This window comes from Alosa pseudoharengus, unplaced genomic scaffold (assembly GCF_046254945.1).
Source record: "Alosa pseudoharengus isolate Yale_2024_CS ecotype anadromous, Long Island Sound unplaced genomic scaffold, YU_APseudo_1.1 YU_APseudo_1.1_scf_10, whole genome shotgun sequence".
Taxonomy (NCBI): Eukaryota; Metazoa; Chordata; class Actinopteri; order Clupeiformes; family Clupeidae; genus Alosa; species Alosa pseudoharengus.
Genome location: NW_027468565.1, coordinates 5,506,350 through 5,529,267, shown reverse-complemented (window position 1 = coordinate 5,529,267; position 22,918 = coordinate 5,506,350). Strand labels below are relative to the sequence as shown.

At 44.0% G+C, this 22,918-nt stretch overlaps 1 protein-coding gene across 5 annotated transcripts in view; it reads right to left on the bottom strand.

The window, feature by feature from the left end:
- edc4 (enhancer of mRNA decapping 4) overlaps positions 1-22,303 on the bottom strand; it is a 30,764-nt gene extending 8,461 nt beyond the window's left edge. Inside the window, exons 1-26 of one of the 5 annotated variants that reach the window (XM_076262193.1) lie at positions 22,101-22,303; positions 20,852-21,008; positions 20,535-20,646; positions 20,294-20,393; positions 18,747-18,933; positions 18,277-18,424; positions 17,957-18,061; positions 17,647-17,771; positions 17,421-17,504; positions 16,956-17,051; positions 16,742-16,841; positions 15,043-15,223; positions 14,360-14,426; positions 13,969-14,060; positions 12,690-12,898; positions 10,359-10,432; positions 9,759-9,894; positions 8,482-9,014; positions 8,040-8,141; positions 7,737-7,880; positions 7,343-7,376; positions 5,452-5,632; positions 4,421-4,576; positions 3,522-3,637; positions 2,234-2,399; positions 131-317 (exon numbers count right to left, since the gene is read on the bottom strand). In XM_076262193.1, coding sequence (XP_076118308.1) covers positions 131-317; positions 2,234-2,399; positions 3,522-3,637; positions 4,421-4,576; positions 5,452-5,632; positions 7,343-7,376; positions 7,737-7,880; positions 8,040-8,141; positions 8,482-9,014; positions 9,759-9,894; positions 10,359-10,432; positions 12,690-12,898; positions 13,969-14,060; positions 14,360-14,426; positions 15,043-15,223; positions 16,742-16,841; positions 16,956-17,051; positions 17,421-17,504; positions 17,647-17,771; positions 17,957-18,061; positions 18,277-18,424; positions 18,747-18,933; positions 20,294-20,393; positions 20,535-20,646; positions 20,852-21,008; positions 22,101-22,188 — 3,680 coding nt within the window. In that variant the 5' untranslated portion in view covers positions 22,189-22,303. The remainder of the gene's footprint in view (positions 1-130; positions 318-2,233; positions 2,400-3,521; positions 3,638-4,420; positions 4,577-5,451; positions 5,633-7,342; positions 7,377-7,736; positions 7,881-8,039; positions 8,142-8,481; positions 9,015-9,758; positions 9,895-10,358; positions 10,433-12,689; positions 12,899-13,968; positions 14,061-14,359; positions 14,427-15,042; positions 15,224-16,741; positions 16,842-16,955; positions 17,052-17,420; positions 17,505-17,646; positions 17,772-17,956; positions 18,062-18,276; positions 18,425-18,746; positions 18,934-20,293; positions 20,394-20,534; positions 20,647-20,851; positions 21,009-22,100) is intronic. The other 4 variants (XM_076262194.1, XM_076262195.1, XM_076262196.1 and 1 more) reach the window with 4 other exon arrangements.
- Positions 22,304-22,918: the final 615 nt, after the last annotated feature.

The following is a 22,918-nucleotide window of genomic DNA, read 5'->3' as shown; positions in this document are numbered from 1 at the left end:
TCAGCGAGTGACCAAGAAAAAGCACAAGAGGTGTAGCACGAGAGACAGACAGGAGGAAGTAAAACTGTAAAAGAGGAGGAGGAGGAGCAAAGAGGGCTGAGGAGAGATAGACACTGGAGTGGAGGCTTACTTTCCCACGACCATGTGGAGCTGGTGCTGGACCTCGGAGCGCACACTGGCCGTCACGGTACTGGCCAGCTGGTCGGTGGAGTTCTGGAAGGAGTCCATCATCTGCTGGAGCTGGCCAATCACGGGATCCCGTGCCTCCTGCTCCCGCTGCTTTCTGTTCTTCACATGAGTCTCAAGCTGCTGGATGTCTGCAGAGGGATGGCAGAGAAGACACGCTCAGAACACAGAGAGGAAATCTCTCTCCCTCTCCCTTTCTCTCTTGCTCCCTCACACACACACACACACACACACACACACACACACACACACACACAGTAGGAATAGAGAGACCACACAATAGCACACACCTACTGCACACTCAGCTCCCATACACACATAAGCACACGCACAAACGCACTTATTGCACACTCTGTTGCATACACACGTACACCAATACTTTGAGCCCTCAGGCCACACTCACTCTCTCATCCATCACAGCAAAACACACTCAGCAGCAGCAGTCCAAACACTCATGTGCACGTCTCTGCCATCACACCCACAGCACGTAGTTCTCAAAACCCCCCACACACATACTCATACACACTCCCAACCCTTGAACGTTCCCTTCCACTTGCTCCTGCCGAGCAAAGAAAGTGAATAGAGTGCAAGACTCGCACACACACTATTCGTATATACTGTGAGTATTTAAAATTCAGCAGGGTACAAAGAACGTACAACAGTTGGCCCTAAAACAACGACCTTATATTAACTCAACATAATACTTAAATACTCAACCAAATGTCAGTTTCTGAAGTACAACAAGAATATGCAGTCTTGGATGCATACTAGAGGACTAACAGCATCAGCATAATCTAAAGTGACGGACATCTGTCTGCATCCAATAATTTTACTTGCTGTCTTTACCATAAGCTGTAATTTGTCTTGGTCTCTTTTGCGCATGTTCATATATACACAAACCAGGGCAAAAGACAAAACGCTCTGAAGGACGCTCTGAACATTCGCTGTTGTAATTTTTTTTTACCTTAGACGTAGTACATGTATCACATTTGAGTTGGTCATCAATTTCAATCCCTAGATATTTGTAACTATTAACCCTCTCAATTATCTTGTCATTAATAACGCTGTTGGGGATCTCACTTTTATGGCGTCTGAAATCTATTACCATCTCTTTTGTTTTATTTGCATTAACAGCCAGGAAGTTGTCTTTACGCCAATTGGTGAAGTTACTCACCTCTTGCTCAAAGCTGGTCAGTGCTGAGCTGTTGGGTTTCAAATACCCAACAATGGCAGTATCGTCTGCATATTTAAAGAAAGTGTGAATGGATGTGCTAACTCGGCACTCGTTAGTGTAAAGTGTGTAGAGTACGGTGGACAAAACACACCTCCGAGGGGCGTCGGTGTTTCTGGGCCTGGCAGTGGAGGTTGTTGTTTCCTATTTGTTAGGAAACTGTTGATCCAAATGATGAGCTTTTGGTTGACCCCTAGCTCTGCCAATTTATCCACCAACAGGTGGGGCTGTATGGTGTTAAATGCACTGCTGAAATCAATTAAAACTATCTATCTTTACAAAGGTGCTAGGCCTTTCTAGGTGTTCTAATATACTTTCTAAAACTGATAGTTCCGGTCCTTGATTGTGATTGGCTGAATCACGTTCAATGCCATTGTAAAATCCAGCATAAACATACACCTTGACCGGATTTCGTTCTATATTACTGCGTTACCATAACTTGATAGAGAAGTTAAAGTAGCTGCGTCTCGACGTTCAGATAGAGGAAATATATTTCTTGGCAGAAGAGTGATTATCTATGAATAAATAATTCAATTTATAGTTGCTGTGCCTTTACTTTATGAAACTTTGCCAGGTATTTATAGTAACAGTTTTAGAAAAGCAATAAGCCACTCGAGTCCGTAGGTTACACTGATCCTTCAACACCTAACAACGCCCCTTAGCTGTTGTAGAATCAGTGTAACCTACGGCCTCTCAGGGCTTATTGCTTAAGTCGGGCATTGTCAGCAGTGCATCATCCACCCCTCTTCTTAGTTGGTACGCAAACTGGTGTGGATCAAGGCAAGCACTGGGTGGCAGAACCACATGTGTACTTACACTCATGGGTTCCCTGTTTAAAGCTGTCGTTGATCTGCTGGAACATGGACTGGCATCCCCGCTCAAACACAGGCAGCACGATGCTCTGGAACGCCTCCTTGTAGGCTGCCTGGATGGGACCCTGCATGGCTTCAGCTGCTGCGCGCCCAATGGCGTCAGTAGTGTTCTGGTCAGAGAGAGAGGGATGGAGAGACATACTGAATAAGAGAGAGAGAGAGTCAAAGACACTGTTTAAATGAGTCATCAAGAGAGAGGGAGAATGTGTACTTCTTACAAAGACTACTTGTATAAAGATTACAAAGGAAAAGAGGCAAAGATGGAATGAGAACATGAGAACATGAGAACATACTATATAGAGGGGATATTGAGAGGGGGACACACGAGACAGAGAGAAACTAAGATTAGACGGAAAAAGAGACGATGCAGAAGGACGGGGAGCAAGAGAGAGGAAAAAGGTTAGGAAAACAGACAGAGCTTGAAAGAGAAAGTTAGAGATAGTGTGACAGTGTGTGCCTGAGTGAGAGTGTGTTTCTGTGAGTGTGCATGTGTGTGTGTGTGTGTGTGTGTCTGTGAGTGTGTGTGTGAGTCAGTGGGGAGAGTGAGCCGGAGTGAGTAGTGCCATGGACGGCTTTACCCAGAGCGAGTCTCTGGAAAGGCCCTGAATAATTCAGCGCTTCAGAGGGAGCTGTCAGACTAATCCTTTTGATACGACGGCTTCTTGTTTCAACAACATTCCCAAAACTGCATTTCAAAAACAAATTATTTTTGAAATCTTATATATTTGAAGATTTTTTTGTGGAGGGGTCGGGGGGGATTTTTATAGAAGTATTTATAGAATTGGCTCTTGATGTTGCATCATGTCTACCCATATCACTGAGGGCTCTTTACGTGCATACCAAAGCCAAGCAAACACCCAACATGTAGTTATGGGGGTGTCTTAGGAGGTTTACCCAACAGACTAAGGGCCCATCTACACGACAATGAGAGCAGGTTTTGTTAAGTTTAGTCACGTTTTGGCCTTGCGTCAATGATGACAACTGCGTTTCCGGGGCTTGACAACGGTTTCTAGAGAGCAAAGATTTAAAATGGATGCTTTGACAATGCTGTTTAGTTGTAGGCTGAAACTTGCAGGCTATGCAAGAAAAAGGCATTTTTTCCTTGATTTCGAGTCTGTGTGGATACAGAACGGTTTGAAAAAAAAAAAAGAAATCCTTGTGATCGTGTAGACACCCCTAAACAGGGTTTTACTGAGGATTGAGAAATGGGTGTGAAATCCACTGCCACTAACCTTTGACTTGACGACCTTGGTGACGTTTTCTTTGAGTGTGCCCTCCACGGCAGCAAGCTTGGCGGCGATAGTGCTGCTCATCTGTCCTGTGACAGGCTCCAAGCTCTTGGAGATGGCTGGATAGGTCAAAAACACAAAAGCAGCTGAGTTATAGAGCCTGAGGAGGAGGAGGAGGAGGAGGAGGAGGAGGGGGGCTGCCAAGAAATATATCTATAGGTACAGTTTCAAAGCCTGTGAGAGAAGCTAGCCTAATAGAGCCTAATAGTATAAAATACGCATTAAATATTAAAGCTCTTAGCCACAGAAAGCTTTTATCAATGGCCCATCAGGAGAATGTTGCTACAAAAGGTGAAATACATCCATAGTATTATTGAAATCTTGTTCCCCCTGGTTGTCAGCTCTTTTTGTACAGGGTTTACTCAATAGCCACATAGACTATCAGAAATCTGCAGTGCAAGTGAAGTCTGTCTAACAAAAGCATAGACCTTCTGTTAATCCTTTTGTGCACACAAGCCACAGAAGAAATTATAAAGTTAGGTTGGGTGGGCAAAGCACAAATGCTGAGTTCTAAAGGGATAAGGGGGATAGGGACTAAGGAGGAAAAAGTCTGAAAGGATATGGATCAAAAAGTGTATGGATCAAACCCTGTGATTGTTCTGATAAAAACTTATGTTCGTGTTTACAGAGGTTGAAATCAGGGAAATTTCTGTGGCTGAAGTTATCAGAAATTTTCGAAATATGTCAAAATATATTATTGCCTACTTTCCAATGTTAAATAGCCCAGGCTATGCCAGAATTCAGGCACAACGCTTGAAAACCGTAAGCTCTGTGTGAATCGATGGGCATGTTCAATACAGAGGTAAAACACTGAGGAGGAAAACAACAGCAGGAGCACTGACTCTGTGGAACGGTCTTCTTCAGCTCGTCGCGCAGCACCTTGTCCAGGCGGTTGGAGAGGGTGGCGCCGAGGCTCTGGGCCAGCTGCTGGGCCAGCTGTTCCTGCAGCTGCAGGTGGCGGTGCTGCTCCTCCGCCAGAAGACGCTCCATCCGTCGCTCTGCAGCGCCACGGGGGGTCAAGGACGCAAACACTTCCTACTGCGCAGATGGACATGGCCTGGATTCCAATTCCGGATTATTTTTTAAAGACAAGCGTCCCCCCTGCCATTCCCCTGGCATGTGTGGCCTTGGGGGAACCTGTCAGAGATGACGGGTGTTACGTCAGAGAAAGTTTAGAGGGGTGGTGTGAAAGTCTTGGGAGGGCTTGCCTTGGAAATGGAATCCAGTGATGGCTAACATCACTTACAATGTCTGAAGGAGACTCAATATCTACCCCAGTACTGCGTAAAAGTTTCACGCTAGGCACTAATTAAAGTTTTATCAATTCTCTCTGCTGAGGCATAGAATGGGTGGAACATTTAAACATTTTTATGGCAGAAAACACTAGGTCGAAATGAATCCCCATGTGAATTGCCTTTAACAATTTAGTACTCTCATCTAGTATATGGAGATTCATACATCAACCCTGTTGATTAGGAGATATGTCAAATATGCAATCTGTAATATTGGAACATCTCTGAGAGCTAAAAATGGGGTGGAAAAACTTAATTTTGAGAGAGGTCGAAGTATGAAATCTTTAACTAGGGTTAAAGTTTGCTTTTGCTCTAACGCGAATTAAATGCAAGTCAATTAATAAAACCTTGCTGCTCTAAATCTATAACCCTACAGTGCTCTTACGCTAATCCTACACACCTAGGACTTTTTAATCAGATGCTCTGTAAGGCCTTCAGAAGTGTTTCTTTGAACTGCCGCTAAACCTAGTAGGAAGGTCGTTCTGCGGCACGTCTTAACCTCTCTCTTTCACGCCCTACAGGTTTGGGCTTTGGTTAGTGAGCGTGTGAGTGGTGTGGGCTCCCCCTGGTGGAAAGGATACGCTCCTGCTCCTGCTGGGAGTGCATGACGTGCTCGACGTGGGCCATAACTGAGCTCTGCACGGCGTCCATGTGGCCCGTGAGCCGCTGCAGCAGCTCCAGCTGGCTCTGACGCAGCTCGGCGAGCTCCCGCTGCTGGCTCCGCATCAGCAGCAGCATCTCCTCGTACATCTCAGGGCTCAGCTACACACACACACACACACACACACACACACACACACACACACACAGGTGAGAAGTGTACCCCCCCACACACAAGTTAGCAGTGTTTGTAACACACACACAAACACACACATAAATAAGGAGGCTCACACATGCCCTAAGGGAGGAGATACACACCAACCCACCACTCCACAACACAAAGGTGGGAAGAGACAGGCACACAAAAACACAGGTAGGAATTGTACATATACAGTAGGGATGTAACGGTTACCGGTGTAACGGTAAACCACAATAAAATTCGACGATAACAATTACCGCTTTGATTTTAATTATCTTAATTTCCATGGTTGATGACCACGGTGCAAAAAATGTGCATGGAATTCTTTCCAGCATCATCCAAGTCGTCCAAAGTAGGCGCACAAGAGCAGCATGCAATGTGGGCTTGTTATGTGTTTGAAATCAGGTGCCATTGCTACACATATTTCATGATGACTGCAAACATAAATAAACCTAATTAGATTTGTGGATCTGCAGTGCATTTTCGCAGGCCTACTCTCACAGGAATGGTTCTCCGTTGAATCTACCAAATGTATAGGATAAGTGGCTTAATACTTTTGAGCATTTTAACTTTTTTACCACTCATCTGATGCATACAGCTGCCTACTGCATCTTGGAAGTTTGTCATAATAAAACACCCATGGCATCTACTAGGCTACAGCTAGCGACCATTTGTGACGGCCATTCATTCACAACATGTTCTAAAATATTGAAATTGTCGGAAGTTTACATAGGCTAGTTTAAACTGTATGTTTTTCTTGTCTTCTGTGCCAGTTTCATTCATCCCGACCAGGAGGGACGAATGAAACATTATGCACATTCCACTTTAGTTGAAATAATTCCTGAACAGTTTTGTTCAGAACTGAAAATGCAACTGTATTTGACAGAGGACAGATGTAGGTTGCTAGTGACAAAATAGTAGCTCTCAGTGTGGCAAGATCTCTTTGTAAACTACGTTTAATTAAAAAAGTGTTTTAATTTTCTAATTAAAACCCCTTCTTCTATTAGTTTTGCGCACTGAGTATAAAAGGGAGCCTTTTGCCTTAAAGGAGCCACACCACTTTTATGACAAAACACTATGCTATTCTGCCGACTCAATTTTGTTGCTATTGTGCATGCAGTACTGGCCAATTATCAGCTCTGTCCATCATTGGTGGTACATTTTCAGCACATTTGAAAAATACAGCGATAATACTGCTAAACGTGATAATTTTGGTCACTATATTAGTCATGTTAAATGTTCATACCGTTACATCTCTGTACTGAACAAAGTAGGCATGCAAACAAGATATCTATGCACAGATGGACACAAACATGGATGGATGGATGGATGCACAGATGCATGTACACACAGCCACACACACAGGAGAGTTTCTAAACACACAACAGGGAAAAACAGGGGCTGTGCTCGTAACACAAGGGATGCAGAGCCCGAGGTCCACGCTTCACTAAGCCTGGATTACAGGGGATTAGAGCGCGCCGACATCACTGCTGTCTGCCACATCAAGGCTGCCTCTAAAGCCCTGCTCTCCTGTCCGGGGATTTTCAGGTTCTCTGCCGTACTTAGGTGTATTTAACTCGACTAAAAGCTCAACTGCACAGTGAGCCTGTCCAGGAGAACCAGAAACAGGAGATTATGCTGAGAGAGGGAAAGAAAACAACAGGTGGGCCTACCTGGTGGTCACCCTGCCGGACCTGGGAGGACTCTCTGGTGGAAAAGAAAAAAAGGGATTTGACATTAGTTTGGATTTTAGTTCTCTGGTTCTAGGTCTTGCAGTTCAGAGGCTGGGGAATCAACTGCAGGGTTAAAAGATGTTGTAGCTTAGAGAAAGGCAAAAAAGCTAATCTTTCACTTGTCCTACACACTAGCCTTTTGCATGTAACACAAAGAGTTGTATCTGCTCTGATATCCTCCTCTGTATGTGGTCCTGCCCTACATGTAATGACTGCTTTAGCAACACAAGCGCATATTTGTCATGCCCATAAAGCACTATTTGAATTTGAGTACAATGCTTTCTTGTGCCAGTATTATATCATTTGTTTTCCCTGAATCCCCATGCTTGCTCACCCGTCGTCCTTTTTGCTCTTGCGCTTGAGTTTGGGGGAGCCCCTGGGGGAGGTCTTCCAGTCTTTCACCGGCAGCCTGTGGCTCGAGCGAGAGCCGCAGTTCCCCGACGACGATGCCAGACTCGCCACCTCATCATCATGGTCACTGCGCATCATCAAAAAACAAAGCAATCAAGATGAGGAGAGGAAGGGATGAGATGAGAGAGCAGGCTGATAAGCAGATTATGAGACTCTTTTTTTTGTGTCGAGTATTTTAGAGACTGCCTAAAAGTCAGGGAGTGTGACCGCATAAGTTTGTGTGTACCTCTGCTCTGCACTGGCGTCCTGACTGTCGTTCTGGGTAAGATGGTAAGCGCGCCTATGGTATGGAGACGATATGTGTCTGTCCTTCATGTCCTCTCTTGAGCTGGAGGAGAGATTTTAAGACTTTCAACTTTAAGTGTCAAGAGACTGCGGAAACACTGGAATGATTTACTTCCCTGCAGTCTAATTAGCATGACTGGTGGCTATAAACGCATACAATACAATAAAGCACAAAGGCTGAGGACTGCGACAGCACATCATATATTGCAGAGAACAGAATGGCGACTGTAAATCCATCTCTTTACAAATATTTATTACGCATCGAGAAAACTAGAATATACATGTCTTGGCCTCGAGGCCTTTATTGCTTATTCAAAATACCAGGGTGCCAGCTATTGAGTCTACTATTTATTTATGCCAACACACACACACAGATAACTGACCAGTCTCCCATGCCGTTGTCCCGTTGTCTTGTTTCCCGTGTGATATCCGGGGCCGCAGGCCAGGCGTGGCCTATGCCATTGTCTGCGCAAGCAGCCGCAGCAGCGTTCTCCTGGGACAGCGCGTTCTCCAGCAGCGAGGGGGTGTTGCTGAGCCGCTGCTCTCCGTCCACGGGGCCCACGCCCGGGCCGAGCTCCAGCGGGTGTAGCCCCAGCTCTGGCCCACCCGAGCGGTTACGCGGCGACAGCATGTGCAGCGCGGAGGCGGCCGAGGCCATGCTATCGCCATGGAGACTTGGCAGGGACATCGGAGTGGACACCTGCGTCGAATCCGCGGCTGCAGCTGCGGCAGCGGCAGCTACACTGGCGGCGAGGCTCCCGCGCTGCAGCGTCTCGGAGGCGATCTCGGGGATGTCCTGCGACATGGCGGTGGAGGCGGACGAGATGACGTCCGGGGAGCGGGCGCGCGTCGGGGACACCTGCGGCATCAACAGTGGCGGCTCCATGGCCTGCAGGTCCAGTGAGAGCGGGGGCACCTGGGAGGGTCGGAGTGGGTAGGTAAGGGGGGGCATGTGACTGAAGGGGTAGGCCTCGCGCAGGAGAGTTGGAGAGAGCGGCAAGGGGGGAGAGAAACTCTGAAGCTGCAGAGCAAGGCGTGAGAAAGTGTGTGTGTGTGTGTATTGAGTGGGTGGGTAGAAGGTGGATGAGTGAGTGAAAAGTGAATGCGGGTAAGGAGAGAGGTGTATGGAAGTGAGGGTAAAGGAGGACAGTCATATTACTGCATCTGTACAAGTGCCTCTGAGCTGAATTCCATCAAAAGCCCTTAATGTGTAACCTGACTTTAGCCAGATGAATTTCGTTCCGTCTAGCTCCACTCATCCATCTGGGATCGATCCATTGGAGTGGTGCTTCAGAAGGCTGGGCCTTATTAAAAAATCCTTGCATAAGATTGGATAAGCCACTTGATTGGCTCTACCATACAATCTCGTGCCGAAATCACTCTCAACGGAACCGATCCCAGATTGATGTGAGTGGAGCTAGGCGAGTCAGGTTACTTAATGTGCCTCTACTTTTGAAAATAAGGTCACGATGACCACGTGGCTGAAATCCCCGTCAACAGGGCCAGATGTACAAAGTATGATATGAAGTCATGTAAGCAACGTAGTGTGATGTGTGCGGTGTGTGTGTGATGTAATATGGTTGACATATGTACGTAACAGGGAAAATGAATGATGACTTAATAAATGTAAATGTAAAAGTGTGTCTGTGTGTGGTTCTACCTGGATGTCTCCGAGGCCTGCCAGCAGGATGGAGTTGGCTCTGGGGCTGCTGGTGGTGGTGGCGCTCAGGCTGAGGCCACTGCTGCCGCTGCTGTCCAGAGACATCTTTGGGCTCTGGCTAACCTCATCGCCTCCCCTACAATCACCGCACAGACGTCAGTTAGCCACGACAAACACAAAAGAACCAACAGCCCCCCGCCGTGGCACAACTGCCTGGGGCAACTGCACCGTACGCCGGCGACCCGGGTACGATTCCCGCCCCGTGGTCCTTTCTGGATCCCACCCCGACTCCCTCTCCCACTCACTTCCTGTCATTCTCCACTGTCCTGTCAATTAAAGGCATAAAAGCCCAAAATGTACCTAAAAAAAAAAAACAACAGCTATGACAACCACAACTGCACCATCAATGACTATGTGCCAAAGGAGCAATTAGCGAAGGTACTTTAATGTTTCGATCGCATGGTTTAATTGATGTTGAACAAATGTTTTTCACTCCAAGTGGAATGGGATATACTTTGCACCCATTAGCACTGTGGCGCAGAGACCAGCTTCACTGGCAGCTGCACAGCATTGACGTTGCGGTCAGGAGATCACACCCACCTAGCTCCACCGTCGGAGCTCATCGCCGTCACAATGGTCAGGCTGCTGGCTCCACTGCCTGGCGAGGCTGGCACCTGTGAGGAAGAGGCACTGTCACACCATGCCAGCAATTTATGATAAAGACGAGGAACACAGAATGTACCCAGATTCAAAATCTAATTCTTTCCATTAAACTTTCCAAATAATTTCATGCAGGGCTGTACGTTAACTTTATTTGCTCGTAGCAGTAGTGTCACAAAAATGTTAACCTCTGTAGCCAGTGGTTAAAGTGGGATTTGGCAGGTGGGGGAACCCATAAAATCCTGTGTCAATGCAAAAGGGGAAAAATGACTCACCGTTGGACAACATATTGAGTATCGTGGTGTAGCAATACTTTTTGGACAAGAATTGCTAGCTTCTTTGTCACCTCTGTACATGCGAAAAATGTATTCCACTTATTGTTACAATATCATTGCGCTATATCGTTGGTATGAAAGAATATATTTATTATTAATTTAGAGACTTCTAAAAAAAAATCACAAATAGGGCAGTTCCTCATAGTTTATCAATTGTGGTTGGGATTAGTGCTGGGGAAAAAAAATTATTCTGTTCAGTATCGCGATATTTTGTGCTAGCAATTATATCGATACAGTAGCGCAAAGTATCACAATATTTAATTATATAATTATCTATTTTAGACTACTTTTATTTACTCAGGGTTCACCTTCAGAGCTTAAATTTCAGCACGGGATTGCAGGTATAGCGCATAATTTATTCAAGTCCCGCAACTCTAGCCATCATAATGCGAGTGCTGTCTGATAACGTGAATCTAATAATGGAGCGGCGTAAATGCGGAACGGACAGTCCAACTTCTGACTTGACTCGAACGTAACCCCATGCAGGGACACACACAAAGTGTCTCTCTCTCTCTCTCTCTCTCAAAACAAAAGTTTAGCGATCAGGAACTGTCAGGAATTTTGCAAACACAGAAGGATTACCTAGAGTGGCCATGAGACGTGAGGGAACATGGATGTGTTCTCCATTTGAGAAACGTAATTGATTGCGGATGTGCAGACAGTTACTGACACTGAGCAGACACTGAGCGCATCGTTGGCCTAGGTTAGGCTACTTTCACTTTCTAGAGTGCGCATATATTACGTGAAAGACGCTTCATACCAAAACAGCGATCAAACATTATCAAATTTATCATGATGTGTTGTCACAAACACTTACTCCTATTAGAAAATCAAAACCAAACCAAAGACTATGACTGTGTTACTCTCTCATTGACACCTGTAATAAGGATAATGGGATTTCGGTTTGTAGAATGTATGTATGTATGTTTTTCAAAAAAAAAGCGAATAGAAAGGACCTTGACATGCATCATGCCATGATAAAGTTTTTGCACTACCCTCCTACTAAGTTTTTGCACTTCAGTTAAAGTGTAGAAGGTAATGTTCACAGAATTAAATGTGACATTTGAAGTGAGTTGAAGAGTCTTATTTTCCTTATTTTTTGTTATGCCTTTGAATATATGGGAGACATGAATCGCAATATATCGCTGTATCGAATTGCAATACTGCGATTTTTAAGAATCGCAATAATATTGTATCGTGGCCCAAATATCCCAATAGTATCGAATAGTCACATTTTTGCCAATTCCCACCCCTAGTTGGGATGTAGGCCTAATGCAACTAGATTGATAAAAGGTCATGTAGTTGCAAACATCTCCCTTGGCTACATTGTGTTTGAGAGGAGCAAAAGCTATTAGCATGATATGTTATTTGGTTGTTGCATTTTTTTGTAAAAAAACAAAAAGAAAAAAAAAACAATCCCTGTCAGTTCCACGCAGTTTGACTTTAACAGGTATCAGGAAGAGAGGTCATGCCATGGATTTTTTTATTATTTTTCTTATACATACTTTTTTGTAACATGTGTGAAATATGTCGCACTGTAAAGCCCTTTCATGGTATGATCTTTGAAGTTAAGTGCTAGCCAATATATGTGCGAATATTTCACATTTGATGAGCATCTGAAGCATCTTGTGGAATGAAGATCTCACCTTAACAGAGTCAGAACTGTTCTTTACTAAAACTTAAGATTTGCTTTTATGTAAATAACACACATCACATAAATACTCTGCATTGGCCTGATCCACCTTATATGCAAAGCTGAGAATTTGGCAACCCATGTGTCTCCATCAGAGCTTCGGCAGTACAGGGTGCCATACAGATACACACTGGTGAGCCACCAAACCTCCAGAGGGTGCCAAAATCATGTTACAAGATTATTTTAAGTCTAACTCCATGCATGCTTCCCAAGTCACTCGAATAACAGTAATGGCTCACTTACTGATGCACTGGGAGTCATGAAGGATTCAGGGGTCATGAGTTTGGGCATGGTGGTGGCAGCGGCGGCGGCAGCACCAACAGAGCTCAGGAAGTCTGCAGGGGCGGGCAGGGCGGGGATCTTACACAGGTCGTTCTGTGAATCGCTTCCCGAGTCCTTATCCGAGCTCAGGCCCTCCACACTCATGTCAGTCAGGTGGTCTGAGAAACCTGCTGAGGAGACAAACCCAGGGCACATGAAAAACACCTCGTCTGACTTTCTTTGATACTGGTATGCTAGAGCACTCAAGACCTTTCTTTATATTCAGCATTTTCTTTTATTCATCCATACAACAAACTCCCACCAGACACAACACCGCAGAGGAAGATGGGATACAGTGCTTTCATTGTGTATACAAATCAAAAAAGTTTTCTTCCGAGACAGAATTGAGAGTGTTAAAATGAACATTTCACGACTGAGCAAACTAAATGAGAGCTATGTAATAGCCTATATAATAAGAGGTAACACAGAAAACTTACTTTACTTATGGCCTAATAAGCATTACTGCTTAAAAAATGTCAACCTATTTTCTTGAACCCCATGGAATACCTCTACATTCCCAAGGAGCAGTACCTGATTCAAGCAGCAATGAACAAAATTAACGGTACCCAATGTTAATGCACACCTCCACTAAAAACAATGGCGTCCCATATCGGGGCCTTTCATGTGACTTGCCCACAACACGTAAGGGATAATGTATAGAATGCCGGTCATTATTGGGAAAATAAGTCCCGACAGGGCGAACCGGACCCCGACACGCAGCGGAGGGGTCTTGTTCCGCCCTGAAGGGACTTATTTTCCCAATAATGACCGGCGTTCTATACATTATCCCGCTTATTACACGGCTACTTGCCAAAACGAAATCATAAACTCCCTACGATATGACTTTAGCCTACATAGCCTAGCCTATTTGTTACCGGTCATCGTGGCATTTGCTGAGAAACAAATAGTTTGCAATAACACACGCTGAACTTGAATCAAACATTCTTTAGAACACAGCTGATCAACCGTCTGCTTTCACTTTTGAATGAAGTTCCAGTCCTTGCGTAGTGATATGAAAGACGTATCAGAAGCACAAAACCCGTTGCCATTGACAGCAGTAATTATATGTTTGCAGCAGTAATTACATGAAGATATTTTACCGTAAAACTTTGGGAAATCCCATTCAAGCCAATGGAGCGTTCTACTTGCCTTGTGAAGAGCCGTGTAATAAATCCTGTTATTAGAGACCTCTGACACTCACCTAAGGCTTCCTGTGACCCCATGTGCGGTAAGCACAGCGAGCTGGAGGATCCCAGGTCAGGCTGGAACCAGATCTGCACATCCTGGAGAGACCTAGAGGGAAGAACAGGGTGGAGGTGAATGTGTGTGTGTGAGAGTGTGGAGGGTGTGTGTGTGGGGATGAATCAGCCAAATTACCAGCAATAGCCAACGCATCTTGGAGAGAATTAAATATTAATGGCCGAGCTGTATGTTTATTCATGTGAGGGGATTGCCTGCACACCAACGGTGCTCGTTCATTAACATGGCTCTGAGAGAAAGACGTATTGGTGTGGTATAGCTATAAGAAGCAGGATGAGGCTGGGCCAACCTATTTGAAATAGGGCATGTATTATTAACCAATGGGAACTTACTTTGTGTGAACACAGTAGAGTTTGATTTTGATTCCTGACTTGGATTCCATGGGGCCTTGGCTTCCTTCTGAAATGCAAACAGTACATTTCAGCAAAAAGGTCCTTCAAAATAACATTCATTATGTAAGGGATAACAGCCGCCAAGGTGTCCTGTTATACGGAATTAATGGACCAAGGTGAGGGGCAAAGAACTCCCCGACACGTAGCGGAGGGGAGTTGCCTCCGCCCGAGTCCATTAGTAAATGCCACTGTAAAGCCATGCTTTTATAGCACGCAAAGGAAACACACGGTTCTGTTTAAAGAAGCCCACTAGTTCAGCTTATACAACTTTCGTTGGCCCTATAACAGCAATAGCATGGACAGCTAGCTTGTTTAGTTGATTCCATTGTTGCAAAGCCTGCCTCCAGGCTCAACCGTTGTCCTACTATGGTTGTTATGGTTACCATTCATAAGCATTGATATGGAACAGCGATTAAACTTTTTTTTACCAGATCTACTTCATAGGTGTCCCGTTATTCAGAATTAAAAGCCACCCCGCCAGCCAATCAGAAGAGTATTTCTTCTCTCCGGGTGATAAGAAAGATTAACTAATGCCAAAAATGCATAACAGTTGGACAATCTGTACGATGCAGCATTAACTACCTCAGAGCAGAAGTACTGTGTTTAATGAGATGGGAACCGACCTGTAGTCATGCTCTCGCTCTCCTCATCTGGGGGAAGCACTTCAGTGTGGCGCAGACGGCTGCGGGTGACTTCCTGTACACCGAAGCTGAGCACAGGGTGCGTGAGCAGGAACTCTGAGACGGCCGTGAAACTTGCACGACCTTTTTCCTGATCCTGATGCAACTCCATCACATAGATCACCTACAGAGAGCCAGTGGGAGATGGACCGAGAGAGTGTGTGTGAGTGAGTGGCTACGTTCACACCGCAAGTCATTAGTGCTCAATTCAGGTTTTTTGCTCAGATCAGATTTTTTGTTTGGCTGTTCACATTACCTTTTAAAATGTGGCCTATATCAGATTCCAGTGTGAACTGTTTGCGGTTCCGAACTGACCCGCATGCGCAAAAGAACAATAACAATGATATCAGCTAACTCCCGCCAGCACATAATTGTGACAAATGTCGATGTAGATTGAAGTAAAAGTCGCATCAAATCCGCCTTGGTTGTTCACACTGCCGCCGCATTGAAAAAAAAAAAAAAAATCAGACCTGGTTCTGATTCAGGACCACATATGGAAGTGGTCTAAATCTGATTTGAAAAAAAAAAATCAGATCTGGGCAAGATTTGAGTGTTTACATTACTTCTGAAGGACTCTGACCTGGTCACTTGACCCCCTGAAAAAAAGATTTGGGCCACTTTTGCCAGCAGTCTGAACGTAGCCAGTGAGACATTCATAGATACAGACATAATCATCAAATCAGAGAAAAGGCCCACTATCTAGGGGTGGGCGATATATATCGTCTGCGATAATATTGTGATTGCTGCTTTAACGATGTGCAAATTGACATTATCGAATATTTAAATTACTTAGGGGGAAAACACTCGAAATCACGCATTGAACCCCCATACATTCACTAAGCCAGGAGGTGAATGCGAGAGAAGTCCCTGGCTGCAGCAGAGCAAGTCACGTGATTGCTAGTGGTCCACGTTGTCACACACAGCCTAATGTTTATTTTGTGCAGCTACTTTGTTCAAGTGGTATTGATGAGTTAAAGTCACGGTATTATATGTAAACATTAGGCTAGCCTTTGAGTATTTTAATAGTCAGTTGTAAACAAAGACATCTTCTTATGTTACCTTTTTGTAAATGGACTGACGTTAGCTCTAAATATAAACTTTTATCGATTATGCTAACCGTTAGCATCTCTATGGGATTTCTCATATACATTAGCCATAAGCTAATGCATTAGTTTCTATTCTGTAAGGTCTGGTTAGTTTTACAGTGAAACCAGAGAATGTAGGACATAGACGGGCTCTGGTGAAACCTAAGTAAAGGTTTGAAAGGAACTGTCAGGCCTATCTATCCTCTGTAATGTAGCTGGCTAGACCATGTCATTGCCACACATACAAGTGGAGGCAGAATTGGAAATGTGTCAGAGTGACAATGCATTGGTTTGGTTAAAAAGTCATAGGTTAGGTTATTGGTTATTATTGTAATAATGCTATTCATAAATAATGAGCTGTAAAGTAACTCGGCCCACCCCTACCACTATCCCAGAGTGGCCTCGCCGCACAAAAACATTACAGATCAAAGAGTGAAAGACAGACAACCAATGAGAGCTCATGTTACTGAAGATGTTTGACTGTTATTAGTCTTAGTTCTTAGGTGTAGTACAGTGTAGTGTATCGAGTAGACCGTGCAGTGGTGGTAGCAGCTCACCTTCCTTTGTACATCTGTGAGGATCAGACACTCTGCAGCCAGGTCCAGGCTGGCCTTCAGACTGGGTAGCACAGTTGAGTTGAATGTATCTGGAGAAAACCTAAACAGAGAATTATCACAATGTTAAAATCATTAAATTATATATATTTGCACCTGTGTGAATTTATTTCAACCCTCTCAAGGTATAGTAGCTATGCGTGTTTTTTTAGCGGACCTAATGGTCTGCAGGCAGGTCCATGAAACGGTGCACCACATCTTAAGCTCCTGGTTCTGATCCGCTCCGGTGATGAGGAAACGCCAGAATGGCACGCTGCAGAAGACAGCCAAAGAATGACACAATGAGAAGTCAAATAAGATAGCAGCGATCCAGTAAGACCAGGATTCATGAAGGCTCCCAGCCACAGTGTATGAAAAGATCACTGACCATAGAGGACACATTCTTGAGGTCCCACACACCCAGGAAAAGCACAAGAACTGTGATTTACACAACAACTAATGCCAGAGACACACACCCGCACTGCAAAGACCTCATACTCAGTGAGTAACCAGCATGTGTGCATGTGTGTGTGACAAAGAGAGAAAAGAGCGAAAGAGAGAGTGAGAGAGAAAGAAAGCGGGGAGATGTGTAGATGCAGAAAGACATAAGTTACACTAGTGTCTGTATTCAAAGGGTACTTACTCAGGGTCCTGCTTCTTGTGGTTGTCACAAAACAGCAAACACGACAGAGCTCTCCCATTATGAGGCTGCCACTCATGGAGACATCTAAGAGGGAAAGAGAGGGTGAGAAAAGCTCCCATATTGGCAGACCACAGAAAGCGAACCAGACTTATTTTTCAGCCAGGCCGTGATGAGTAAGTGAAATCGTGTATGCGTAAAGTAGAAGAGAGACGTTGAGCGTAATTACTTCTTATTAGCACACCTGGGTTGATCTTGTCCCTCTATGTAAATCTGCCAGAACTTAACATAGCCATCATGGCTGGCGGTGGCCAACACAGTGCCATCAGGTGACAAAGCTCCTTCACTTATGCGCTAAACACAAAAGCAAACAGAAAGGATTTATTTAATTGCAAATTTTACACCAAAAAAACTACACTGAGTTGTGGAAACAGTTACTAAGGTTTTTGCATTCAATAGACCATCACTCGCAGTTGAGATAAATAAGGCTGTCGAGAAGAACTGTGAACCAAAAGAACTGTGCATTTGAGGCTGCTTACAGCTGTATGTCCTTTGATGGTGATGAAGCCCTCTTTTAGCTCAGTTGCATCCACAGGCCAAGTGCTATTGTTTGACTTAAGGATGTCCAGATCCCAAACTTCTGCCTGTGGAAGATGAGATGGGAGTTTGAGTTGAGTGGGGAAAGCCTCTCTGTTAACATACTGCCCAGCAACAGAGCTGAATACAAAACAACAGACAGGAATGGAAAAACCACCCAAACACATCAGGACCATTGCTGGTCTACAATAAGTGGACAGTAAGTGGACAGTGTTGTGTGAACCGTACTCGGTCACAATGTTAAAATCATTCAATTATATACTCGGTCTTCGTGAAGTAGGGCTAAGGTCTGACAGGACTCCTCCGGGCTCTCCTCGTTGTCCTCAGGTATGAAGGGGCACCAGATGAGCCTCCTGTGAGAGTTTAGTGGCGTATCCTCAGGCCTGCGGATGTGCACCACCACCTCATCTCTGAGAGGCACCGTGGGTTAAGGCTGCAAAAAGCATCCAAGTGCAGCACAGACAGCTATGTATACAGACACAAACACTGCAGAATATCTTAACTACCCTCCCTTGTAAGTGCAGGGTTTGGTGGAGGTATGGGTAAAATGGTGAATTATTGAATTGCAGACTTAGGCTGGGAATTAAGATGAGTAACAGGCTTTGCACTCAGTTTGGGATGGGTCAGGAGACACACATCATACCAGTTCCAGTAGACTGTTTTAATGGTTATGCTGACAGAAAAAGAACGCAGAAAGACACCCTCATGCAGAGAGCTGTTTGGGGAGGATACTGGATCTTTCCACTGGTGCTGGTCAATTGCCAGATGACCAGGTTGCCGGCCTCGTCCACACAGCCCAGCAGGGTGGAGTCCAGGTGGGCAAAGGCCAGGTCTGTGACAGCGCCGGTGAAGCCCTTGAGAAGCGTGCGCTCAGCCGAACCCAGGCTCAGGACACGGATCATCGCATGATTGTTAGCTCCTGTGCACAGACACCCACAAAAGAGGCATATGAACATGCAAGACAAGATGGTAGCAACCGACCAAACAAATCAATAACCGTATAGTCATCACAGAATGTAGCTTTAAGTAATACATGTCAATGAGTCAGGATCATCTCAAGAGGAGTGTATGGATCTGAAATACAGAGCCAGCAGCATGAATTGGTCTTGAAACCAAATAAGACCATTGTTTGTATGTCAGATTTTTTGATCCGACACACAAACAATGAAGGTGAGCTGAACCCTGAAAACATAATGCACTGCTCTGTCCATGTTGAGAAAAATGATCATCACACTGAAATCTATATGACAACTTGCATGATTTTTCTAAGTTGTGCTTTTCCCATCCTCCATAACTAGTGTGAATCACATCATGCACATTTAAGTGGTGTCTACAGTTAATCAAAGCTAAACAATAGGAAATATGTTCATGTATGATTAGCTTTGTAGACACCAACCAGCCAGAAAACATAGACTAACAAAAGACTTCCAGAATACTCAAATGGAATAAAGGAGAAATTATCACATGTTTCTAATTTCTTTTTAGCTGGAATTGTGTTGGCAGTAACCTCTGAAATGAGCCAGTAACTCTAGGTAACCGTGACAACAGAGCCAAACATTTCTCAAAACTGCCAGTGAGTCACATGGTTCAACCTTTAATGACGATTGAATAATGCAACTAAAAGCCCACAAAAACTATGTATTATCAAATGCGTTATTGATTTCAGAACAGCAACTTATCCTCTTGCTAGAATTTGTTTCCCCTCTTGTATATTTTCAATTCAACCTAATCTTGTCTGCCTCATCAAAAAAGTCAAAATGATTCACAGAATCCCTCATTTCATTAAAGAGGAAATCTCCTCGTTTGAGGAATTGTTATGGCAGATGGAATGCTGTCTGGCAGGCGCAGGGTGATTGGTTCTTCTGCCGCTCAGTTAAGGGAGATGTACAGTGGGAGTTTGGACTAAGATCTGACGTACATCTTTGGCGCAATAAAATATCCATATATTACTTTAACATATTTTCAATAGCATTCACTTGGCAAAAGCTGATGACTGAAATGTTACATTATGTGGGGGGAGCATGTTAAAGCTGTTTTGGTGCTCTATATTTCATTCTAGTGTGTCAAACCAACTGAACAGGTGGAAGGTGTTCAGATGTCTTCCTGTCCTGTATTAATATATTGACCACCACAACCCTCTCAAATCACATGCTTTACCATTTTATTCAGGGCACCAATTCAGAGCAGGGGGAAACCTTTAGAGGATTTTTTTTTTGTCTGCTGTTGTCAACACAGTGCTTTGCACATCATTTTTATTGGAAAAATTGAAAAACACTCACCTCTGATGGCATAGGCCAAGTAAGTGTTGGACACAGCAATAAGGTTGCCATAATAATACTTGTGCTCCCAGTCATACTTGGCCACAGGCTGTATCTTCACCTGAAATTTCAAAGTAAAACAGATCTTGAGTCAACTTGGACACAGAGGTGGAAAGGGGCAATTCAATAGTACCAAATATGACATAAACAATAAATAGTCATACCCAAGAGGGTATACCCATGTTTACAGTACAAAGTTTACCTTGTTGCTGCCACGAGCCTTACTGTCAATGCTGGAGTCACGACTTGCCACTATTTCTACAAGGCTGGAAGTGATGGCAACACAAGTAGACCCATCATCGCCTGATAGGCAGCTGGACAAAGAAATAAAAGACTTAATTACATCATTCTCGTATTGCATGTCTATTTTTCAACAGGGCAACTCCATTCATCATCCCTCAATTTACATGGTATTTGCCTATCTATGCCAATGAGTCCAACATTTGAAAGAACATAAAGACAGATGATTCAAATAAAGAGCATATAGAGAAAATACAATCTAAGGGAGCTTGAACTAACATGGTCTGGCACTCTTGTGTGCTAAGATTCTCCGGGCTGAGACCTGGTGCCCCGGCCATGGCTGCACACTCTCCCGTTCCGATGAAATCAGCTCCAAGCAGGCCGTTTAACTCGCCATTGAATGATGTCTTTTTAGGAGTATCACTTATAGATGCGTCTAAGAATCAGAGAATAGCGATAATTAACTTCACACATATGCCTTACAAGTCATGACATGTTAGGTATATTTCTAACATTTTAATGTGTTTCAGATTATAATCATTGGTTTAAGTTGACTTAAGCTATGTCATAAATGTAAAACATAGAGCTACATTTTCAAACTGGACCTACCCCATGTAGAAGCTAACTGACAAATAACTTACTTAACTTACAGCTCAACCTCCTTTGGCGCCACTTAAATAAGTGAGAAGTTAGGAAGTACCACTAACTACAAATGCAATAACGTTACCTTACGAGCTTTGCACTGATAACTTACCACTAGCTTAACATTACGGTAAAGCTCGGTCATGCTGCTAGTTAAAAGAACAGCATTAAACGGTTTGACCACAAAAAAAACGCTAATATTATCTAGTACACCTAGTTAGTTTTTATCTAAAATATCAGTTAACGTTGAAAGCTGGTTAGCTCACTAGCTTGAGGGCTTGTCCAAACACTTTCTACCTAAATAACTAAAATAACGCAATAATAAATAAAAAAAACTAACTAGCTAACGTTAGCTAGCCATAGCTACTTCACCTCTGCAGTCAGACATCGTTTGGTAACTTGTAGACAAGCTTCTGACTTTACTCCTAACGTTACACCTACATTCCACTAGTCGAAATAATGCGATGTCAAGCACAAGTTAAACTGGCAAACTAAATATGAGAAGCAAAAGACAGCTGTTGCCAGCGACTTGCTCAGTTGACTGTCTTTAGTTTAACGTTAGCTAACCAGCTTATAGACGTTATACAGCTAACAGCGCACAACAAGCTAGAGCTAGCTTGTTAACTACGTGCAAATGTGCCATTGGCTCACTTACTTTCGATAGATATTTTAAAAAATCCGGTTTTATTGTATAACGTATAGGTGGTTACCAAACTGGGAGAAAGAAACTGAAACTGAAAGATATGGTGGCTAGCAATGAAAACACCTCTACGGCTAGAGATAGGTAGTTAGCATACATTTAACGTTAGCTAGCTACGCAACAACGACACAGCATCACACTGCGGCCTAAAGATGATTCCCACCTGCCCTATGCCCGGTAACTTACCGGCGCTAATGCCAGGACGGTCCAGTTTTAAGATGTCCCGAAGATGCTGGGTCGCATCCTCTATATCTATGTTTGAATTGGTAGCCATAAGGTAGGGAAGGGGAGACTGGGTCTGTTAAACGGGGCAAAGTTTTATCAATTTTCTTTTCTGTCAGTGTTCGCTTTGCCTGCCCCTAAGAACGCTCGCAACCGTCGTTGCTAACTTCCGTCCGGTGTTCTCAGAAATTCTTTCCTGGTGGCGCGATCAGACAGAAGATAGTAGCGTCCACTAGTTCCTCCTGAGAGCATCTTTAGTGACACTTTAACATGCCACTTGCAACATCATCTTGAACAGTGAAATTATAATAAAAATACTGCTGCAATCAAATTATCCTGCCAGCCAATGAATTAATGTAATGTCAGTGTTTGGGCACTGTAAAACTGCATCTTAAAGCCTACCCCTACAGGAAAAACACAACAGCATCACACTTTGCATTTACCTCCTTTATTTCCTTTCATGTGCCAGAAACGTAGTTGATCCAGAAAAGTAAGGATGACATTAGTTTTACCTTAGGCCTTATGTTTTTTTTGTGGGTTTTTTTCGTACAAGCTCCTGGCAGAATACAATGGAGAAACAAACTATTAGTCATAAATCAATTACAGATGGGTTATCTTTAATGTGCGCTGATTTGACATACTGTCATTACACAGTGGCACCTTACTGAAATTTCCTACATATCAACAGACACCCCAAAGTGCAATCATGTTAGTTGAGGTAGGCCTGCAGCCTATCAAACGTCTTCATTCAGAAGGTAGAGAAGTAGAGAAGGCTGACCTTC